The sequence below is a fragment of the Seriola lalandi genome, unplaced genomic scaffold (assembly GCF_002814215.2).
Source record: "Seriola lalandi dorsalis isolate HSWRI2012SDOR001 ecotype SW California unplaced genomic scaffold, Sedor1 jcf7180002054912, whole genome shotgun sequence".
Taxonomy (NCBI): Eukaryota; Metazoa; Chordata; class Actinopteri; order Carangiformes; family Carangidae; genus Seriola; species Seriola lalandi.
The window spans coordinates 783,357-792,589 of NW_019525464.1; the positions used below are offsets into that span (position 1 = coordinate 783,357).

Sequence of the window (9,233 nt, forward strand, 5' to 3'; positions counted from 1 at the left end):
AAAATGGATTTTATTTATAATATTTAATTTTGACAGAATGAGACCTAATTTGAGTTTATACTTATCCATATCTACTGAATATTTGACTATTAAAAACTGGTGAAAAGTGGATTATAAAAACATCTTGTGTGAGTCAGATTTATTGCTTTTATTCCTCTGAGGATTGTGGCTGATCTGCAGTAATCAGTTGGTCTATGTTGTTTATTTTCTCTCAATTTTTCCCTTCACTTTGTGTTAGTGGAAACATATTCAGAGCCGACCTTGCCACCAGAGGACCCTGTTTACTGTAAACTCTGATAAACAGTGTCCTCTGACAGCAGCAAACACTAATGACTATTTGATGCATGTGGAAATAAAATCCAGAATAAAATCAGTTTAACCTTTCACTGCTCGCCTGCTAGCACTCATATCCCATAACAACATATTTGTCAGATAAGACGAGATATTTTTGGGGTATTTGTGTCCTGATAACTGCTGTGCATGCATGTGTGCACTATATGTGCATGCACTTTAAAGCTACTTGAAGGAACCTGTGTGTGTGTTTGCTGTCTGACTCTCTGTTCTCCTGTGCAGGCGCTGAACGGGTTTGTGATGGTGATCACGTCGGAGGGATTGGTGTTTTATACCTCTCCCACGATCAAGGACTACCTGGGCTTCCATCAGGTGAGCTGCTGGCATTCTTCAAGCACTTTAATGTTAGATTCAAAATTCTTTTTTGTTAATGTCAAATACTTCATCCCTCTTAGACTTGAAATGTGGCTGTTAACAGTTGGTATTTTCCTCCTTTGAATTCATGTCGGTGACAATCAACAGAGGAGTGATAAGAGGAGGTGGGGAGCGCTGGTGTGTCTGTGAGGGCGATAGCTCATGATTCACATAATTCTCATTTTCATCCAACCACGCAGAATATGGAAGCATGTGCATTTTTCCACGTAGTCATTTTGTCACCCACAGGTTTTGACAACAGGATCAAACTCCTTATGAAACCAATACTGAGCACTGAGTCGTTTCATGTGTTCAGTATGTTTCTAAACACTCGTGGCTTAGCCAGGTTTAGTGCAGCCTGAAGTGGTACACACCTCATGTCCACAAGTTATTGAATTGTTGATAAAGTGTTGTGTTCCCTCCTCTGCCCACAGTCAGATGTGGTTCACCAGAGCGTGTTTGAGCTCATCCATACTGACGACCGAACCATGTTCAGACAGCAGCTCCACTTTGCTCTAAACCCCCCGTCTGTTGACCTGGATGGAGACGGTGTGTATAATGTTGGTGCTTATGAATGGGAAAATAAAGCTTTTTTTTTTTTTTTTTTAAATTCAAGTTTTAAACATGTTTTTATCTCTGTGTTCTCAGTCCTGCAGAGTTGTGGTAACACAGTGATGTACAGTCCGGAGCAGCTGCCCCCAGAGAACTCTTCCTTCCTGGAGAGGGGCTTCGTGTGTCGCTTCCGCTGCCTCCTGGACAACTCCTCTGGCTTCCTGGTTAATACAATACTTTAGATTAAACTGTCAAAAATAGCCAATAATGACATCTGATCCAACAACATCTGATGCAGCTCCTATTAAATACTGGGGGCCAATTCAACAAACTAAAACACATGTTTTTGCTATGTTACATCTTATTTTTTTCTTCCCTGATCCAGGCTCTGAAATTCCAGGGGCGTCTGAAGTACCTCCACGGCCAGAGTGTTTTGAGGGACAACAGGACATGTAACAAACCTCAGCTGGCACTGTTCACCATCGCTATGCCTGTTCAGCCTCCGTCGATTGTGGAGATCAGAGCGAAAATGCTCCTCTTTCAAACCAAGCACAAGCTGGACTTCACACCCATGGCCATCGATAGCAGGTACGACAGATTCTCCCTTTCTGACTTTGTTATGCTCCATTTCAAAACACCATCTTCCAGCTTGACTATTGGCATATTTTGCTTGTTATTTATTTCTTATTCCAGCTGCACAAACTTCAAGTTTTTTTTTTCTCTCTCTCTCTCTCTCCAGGGGGAAGATTGTTCTGGGCTATTCAGAGACTGAACTGTGTATGAAAGGCTCCGGCTACCAGTTCATCCACGCAGCTGATATGATGTACTGCGCCGACAACCACATCCGCAGTATGTTGGCAATTTCAACATGACTTCTACTTTAAATATTAATGTTATTTGCTGTTTGACGGAGATGCAAATGCAAAATATGTGAATGAAAATAAAAACAGTAAGAATAGTACAGTGTGAGAGACTTAATTAAAAGTCAAGTTAAATAAATAGGTTTTCAGCTGTCGTTTGAAAGTATCTGAGTATCTGTCACAGCTGATTCCATAGTTTTAAAAAGCTGCACTGCCTGTTTTCTTGTGTGTAAAATGTGTGTGTATTTAAAAGCCTGGCAGTAGAAGCGCTAAGTGAAGGATTATAAAACAACAGAGAATCTAAATGTATGCCGGTCCCAAACCAAAGCTTTAAAAACAAGTAAAAGGACCTTAAAATCTATTCTGAAAGATACTTGGAGCCACTGCAGTGGAGCTAAAACCGGGGTAACGTCTTATTGTGTGTGTTGTGTTTATCACAGTGATTAAAACAGGAGAGAGCGGGATGACTGTCTTCAGGCTCCTGAGTAAGTCCAGCGGCTGGGTGTGGGTGAAGGCCAACGCCAAGCTGATCTACAAAGGAGGACGACCTGATTTTATCATCGCGTATCAGAAAGTTTTAGTGTGAGTGTTTGATAACTTCTCCGTCGGAAAAGTGTGTGTGAGCTGCTGAAATTAGAAGATAGATGGAAAAACACGTGTAAGGTAACGCACTTATTTGGTCTCTTTCAGCAACACGGAGGGTGAGGACCATCTGCACCAGAGGAGGCTGCAGGTTCCCTTCAACTTCACCACAGGAGAGGGCGTCCTCTACAACACCAGCCCCAACATCGACATCACACAGCTTCAGTTCAACAAAATGTATGGCAACAATGACGTGAACAAGGATGAGACCCCCCGCTCTTTGCTGGACTGCTTCCTGAGGCAGGATGAAACAGCCTACACCCAGACAGTGGACCCGCCCTTACCTGTGGATCAGGTGTTCATGGACACCCGGGCCCTGGTCAGCATTGCCAGTGACACGTGGCAGGAAAATGGAGCTTTTGTCACCACAGGCGAACCCGCTGTGATGAAAGACGAGGCCAAGCAGTCAGTGATGGCCGTGATTGACAACTTTGAGAAAATGGCTCAAAATGGCGACTTCAGTGCAGCGCTGCAGAATCTGGAGATGGACGACGCGGAGCTGATCGAGTGGGAAAACGCTCTCAGGAGAGTAAGTCAGGAGGAGGATCACCAGAACAGTGTCAGGTCTGAGCTGGACGGCATCCTCACAAATGACATATTTGATTACATTGATACGGTTTTGTTCAAGGAGAAGGGACAGGACTGTCTGAACTCCAGCCCTCCCTCCTGCCTCACAGCTGGCAACAATAACCAGCACGACCCCTTCACTCAGGCTGCCCACTTCTCAGCCACTCAGCTCTGTGAGCCACAGCTGTTTCCGACACCGAGCCCCGATCAGACTTTCTCTCCCATGAATGGAGTCTATGCCCACCAGCAGGATACAGGGCAGGGCTTATTAGAGTCCCAGATATTCAGCAGCACCCAGAAACTCTCCCACCAAGGTCCCCTAATTGCTCCTGCTGACACCAACCTGCCCCCTCTTCAGCAGCTGCAGCTCCAGGACATCTTCAGTCCTTCGATAGAGCTCCCGGAGCTCGCTCTCCCCGGCGCCTCGGCTGATGATCCCTTAGCCCCTTTTCAGTCCTGTGGGCAGGTTCCCATCAGCCACTTGGGCTGCCCTCAGGGGATTTCTGGACAGACGCAGTCCAGCCAACATCTGCTGTGTCCTCAAAACAACTTGCGAGCTCCTGCAATGGCAGCAAACGGACAGCTGCTGCAGAGCTCTGTTAAACAACCAAACAATGTAACACCCAGCGTAATGGACATTTTGCCACCGCTGATTCCTTGTAATGACTTAAGTTCCTCTACTACTCCTAATATTCCCATCCCCTTTGCCACAGCTTGTCTGCAGGGAAGCTCCCCTATGGAAACACACAACCAGCAGCTTCAGCAGTGGCCGCAGAGCCAGCAACAGAAGCTGCCTCACGCTGGCATCATGCAGAACGGACATGAGCCGATGCCAGCGTGTCATAGCCAAACTTCAGAAAGCCAAACATTCCCACACACTGGCCTTTGGCCAAGGAGTGTCACCAGACTGAACCACACTCAGCAGGGGGGGCTGGCATGTGGCCAGGCAGCTACTCACAGCAGCTGCATGTTCGACCAGCACTTTTCTTCCAGTCCAGCAGGGGGCGACATGCTGGCTCTCTCTGGGTCCTCCGGCCTGAGAGAGGCGGACACGTCCATGGAGCAGACTCTGCAGGGTTCCTGCTGCTTCCAGTGGCGGCGCTGTGAGCCTGCGGCGGGCACATCAGCCATGAACCAGGAGAACGGCAACATCATGTTCCCCTCAGAGCACACACTCAACATTCAGCACTACCTGGACAACAGACAGACACAGGTGAACAAGTCCCACTGTGGGTGGGAAATTTCACTTGAAGAGAAAATTAAAAAAAAAAAAGAATGATGACAATTATTTTCAGGCCATAATTAAATATATTATCACAATACATATAATATAATATATTTTCAGATTGATTGTTTTGTCTATTTATTCTATTTACAATAAAATAAAACAAAGAAAAGAGACACATTCTTCATATGTGAGAAGTTGGAGGTGGAAAATATGTGGCACTTTTGATTGATAAATGACTGAGTTGATTAATCAATTGTCAAAATAGTTGATTAATTTTCTGAAATGACTAATTAGCTACTTGACTAGTTGTTTTCTCACATAAATTGTAATAAAAGAAAACCGAAAAATAAAACCAAAAACTGTTTTATTTTGAAATGACCTTTATCAATTTGCTGCATCTTCTTTATAATATTATGGCTTAATTATCACTCGTCACAAACAGCTACTTTACATTTAGTTTTTTGATTTTCTTCCTGTGTGAAATCCTCCTGTGTCTGCTTCCTTTAACTGTGTTTTATTCTCTTCTCTGTTCAGCAGGATTAAAGGCTTTCATCTGAACTCCTGCTCGAGATGCAGCCGCGCACCTGACGGAGCAGAGCCGAGTCCTGTCGTCACTGCTGCTGCAGCAGAAGGACGAAACACAGTATAGTTTGCCTGTATCAGTGCTTATCCTCAGACGCTTATTGTTTTGTATCACTCTCTGTCATATTTACTTCGTCCAGTCTGTACAATGTTTAAATGCTGTTGCTCGTCAGTTCTTAGTGAAGATACACTATAATAATAATGATAATAATAATAATGATGATAATAATGAAGTATAAAGCCGCGAGTGCGTGTGACAGGATGGAGCTTGAGCCGGCTACGAGGCCCGGTCAGGTGATTCAGCCAAAGAGCCAAAGAAATATGTTTTTATAAGGGAAACCTTCAGCCAGGGTCATCCATTTATTTCCCAGATTTAGATACAAAAAAGAAAAAACTGAATAATAGAATCAGTCTAAACTTTTTGACGCTGACAAATAGAGACTTTTTTAAATGGAATTTGTCATCATCAATGTAAAAATGAGCATAAAAAATCATTGAAAAACACAGCAGTGCCATCAAATTCATAATATTGCAGATAATAATCTGTATATTTTAAATGAAATCCTTAAATGAGTTTGATGTAAGTGTATAAATACAATCTGTAATTATACTGTATAACATATTTGTTTCACTAGAAGGTCTCGTATGTACAGAACGCATCAACGCCTGATACATGTGTTTATCTGTGTGCAGTATAAAGTCAGAGACCAACAGTTAACACGTCAGGAAACAACAGAAACCTTGGTTGTCAGCAGACTCAACTCTGAGGGTCAGGTTTACTCTGCTTGCTGCAACTGTCAGGGATGAAACATTCTGATTCGCTGCGTTATTATTTCCATTTCAGTGAAGTATTTACTAAAACTGAAAATAAGCAATCGCTGCAGTCGAGATTATTTGAATGCACTGCTGCTAATTAAGACCTGTACATGTTTTGTTGTGTTCTGTAAAGCAATGCTGCGAATGCATACAGTAAGTCCTGCGCCAGTTCGCTCCGAGAAATCAGCCCGTTAAGAATCACGTAATCTGTAATCAGATTTATACTGAGACTCGCACTGGTTTGCACCTCGCTGTGTGTGTGTGTGTGTGTGTGTGTGTGTGTGTGTGTGTGTGTGTGTGTGTGTGTGTGTGTGTGTGTGTTCTCAACTGAAACTGAAGAAACCAGTTCACATGTTTTAGATCAGCGATCATGCAGTTATCTCAACAAAATGCTCAGTGATGGCAGTAGATGCTCGTCTGGTCTCAAAGAAAACACTGATGAGGTTTTCGGGCTTGTTGATGAAAGCTGTGTCCACATTCAGGGGTCACCTCTTTTGAATGATGCAACCAGCAAAAGTGGGTTCATTCTAACAGTTACACACAACGTATGGTGCGTTCAGGCACTCTTGTAATTTAGAACCTTCAAATTTCTCACTGCAGGCCCTCAAATGGACAACGAAGGGATAAAACCCGGTGGTTAAATTAACTGGCAGGCGTTTCCGTAAAAACATATGTGTGAAGTGGTGAACAATGTAGCAGCTTAAAGATGATATATTATAAGTATATAATAAGGATTTTTCGCTCGATTACTTTTATTTCATTGTTGTACATCATGTGATGTATTTTCCAATCACCTATGACCAACTGAGTGCCGACACGTGATAAATAAAATGTGTAACTGACTTTACAATATTGAGGACAGCCTGAATCCACTGTCCAACAGATGACGGATAGACTTCTTGACTAGTCAGCCTGTTATGTTGTTGACTTCAAAGGATGAATCCCTGAACCGTGACACAGCCGATAAATAAAAACCGCCTCCGTACACACAACTCTGCTGCAAGTTTTACACCTGCTTCTCAGAGACACTCAGGCAAAAGATGTAGGTGAATGAATTTGCAGCAGAATTCATAGATTTCTATCTCCCCCCCCCCATATTTTATGATCTTTCGTGGGAACAAACCCACACTGAGCCGTATACAGTAAAATCCCTATAATTGTTCTTGTGCCTTCTTGCTAAATAGGCAGCTGAAAAGTATCTTCATATAAATGTGTCTGTGCCTTCCTGTATAAAGCATCTTAGAATAACGTTTTCCTCAGTAGCTCTTCTCCCTTTAGAGGTGCACTAATTTAAGGGAAGCCGCATCCATAGTACTGTCCTCTCTGTAAATGAATGAGATTGTATCCTTAAGTGCATTTCAAGGCTCTGAGGAATTCCTTCAAGTCCATTTTTTCCATTCACACAAACGTCCCTAACAATGGAAACAAGGGAAGACTTCAGTCGTGACACGTGTCCGCAGAGATATTAAACGTGTTTTCATTAATGAACAGAATGAAAAGAGTATTTCAAGAATGTGTCTCACAGTGCATCCGGATCATATTTACTTTGATGTGTCTGTTTCCTGTTTACGCTCTTCAGTCTTCAGTTGTGGTTCCTTTTTTTTATTTTATTTTTTATTATTATTATCTCATTCTCACCAGATGTTTGTAATATCCACACTACAAAAACAACATTAAAGGTTTCAGATTAACGTGAGCAAGGACAGCATTAACGTGGCAGCATTACTGTACTCCTGCTGCACTGTGGGAAATCACTCAGTATTTTACCTTTCCTTAAGAAACTATTGTTGGAAATACCATTGAAAATTTATTTTTTTAGAAAGTGATATCTTAAAGGAAAAGGTTAATCTGACCTTCTCTCTGTCCCGGCTCCTCGTTGTTCTGTTGTGGTGGAGACGTCCCTCTCCCTCCTGCAGAGGACCTCAGTGTCAATCAGACCGTGGAGACTAAAAGGACAGCTTATAAATGATGTTGGACTTTGATACAGACATGTCATGACCAGAAGCCACTATGAAAAACCTGGAGCCAAATGTTTTCTTCACAGCGTTGTTGATATTTTTTAAACTAACATGTGCCTGGACAGTTTGCCATATTTCTGTTGTTTGTTTTAAAAAAAAAAAAAAAGAGAAAAAAATCACAACTATTCACTTCATTGTAATCCACTTTTATTTAGCCAAGTAGTTATACTATCCATATCATAATATATGTTAAACAAATAACCAGTTAAATGCTTTTTCATAAATACATGTGTGCAATGATTAAAACTGTGTTTGGCTCATTTTATTATAAAGTCAGTGTTCATTTTCATGTGTGGGTTAATTTAAAGGGATCAAGGTCCCAGGAATCCTGCAAGGTTGGATGGAGGGTCCAGGTGGGCGGGGCTTGGTGACTGCTTTGTTGTGACATCACAAAGTTCCAGAAGTCCTGACGGCTGGTTTTAAGGCTCAGTTTCTGAATACAGGCTGTGTGCATTTCTCTGTGGACTGAGGCTTTGATACTTTCACAGTATTAATATAGAAGCTAGACCTAGACAAAGGTGAAACTTTACTGGTGTGAAGGGAAATTTGGAAATTTGGGCAGTGACAGATACAATCCCAAATCTTTATTTAAAGACCTTTCTCTTCCCTTTGTCAGACCTTAAACTTCATCTTTAGGTTGGCAGAGACTTGATCTCTCTGCTCATGGCGCTTGTTAATAAAACCCTTGTTTCCTGTCCTCCCTCACGTCCACTTGTCTCCTGTTAGGAGGCGACCCGGGACAAGAGACACAGGCAAACAGAAGTGGGTCAGTTGTTTGCTTATGTTATGTCATGAAAGGCTGAGTCCGTTTCAGATGAAGTGGTCTGATCACAAACACAGAGGTGTGACAGTTCATTCTTATCTCTACTCTATTGAACACAGCAGAGCAGCAACTGAAAGGCACAACAAATGTGTGTGAACTGAGTCGACCCTCTGCCTTTACAACTTTGTCATAGGGATGAACTTAAAGAGTTTACATTACAAAAACAGAATACTCTAGTGTCTCCTGGGACAAGGTTTGCTGGAAAGAAACTTTCTCACTGCTTCAATTATTTTGTACTCCCTTTTTTCTAAGATGGTAGATAAAACAGAAGCATTGATCCACTTTTATTAAACAAGGACAATGCACACTATCAGCATGATTAAAATGTTAATGTGCCAACAGCTGGCCAGTTTCCCTCCGCAGCCTCTGGGCTCAAAGGGAAGCAGGATTTAGACGAGACAGGGCGGAGACTCTTCCCATCCTCGCTCCAGCGTCCTCGA

At 42.5% G+C, this 9,233-nt stretch overlaps 1 protein-coding gene across 2 annotated transcripts in view; it reads left to right on the forward strand.

The window, feature by feature from the left end:
- Nucleotides 1–8,216, forward strand: part of LOC111673149 (aryl hydrocarbon receptor-like) — a 31,699-nt gene extending 23,483 nt beyond the window's left edge. The window contains exons 4-11 of one of the 2 annotated variants that reach the window (XM_023430822.2): nt 574–663; nt 1,140–1,254; nt 1,354–1,481; nt 1,643–1,845; nt 1,997–2,106; nt 2,558–2,699; nt 2,808–4,539; nt 5,089–8,216. In XM_023430822.2, the coding sequence (XP_023286590.1) occupies nt 574–663; nt 1,140–1,254; nt 1,354–1,481; nt 1,643–1,845; nt 1,997–2,106; nt 2,558–2,699; nt 2,808–4,539; nt 5,089–5,097 (2,529 nt within the window). In that variant the 3' untranslated portion in view covers nt 5,098–8,216. The remainder of the gene's footprint in view (nt 1–573; nt 664–1,139; nt 1,255–1,353; nt 1,482–1,642; nt 1,846–1,996; nt 2,107–2,557; nt 2,700–2,807; nt 4,540–5,088) is intronic. The other variant, XM_087169748.1, reaches the window with a different exon arrangement.
- The last annotated feature ends 1,017 nt before the right edge of the window (nt 8,217–9,233 follow it).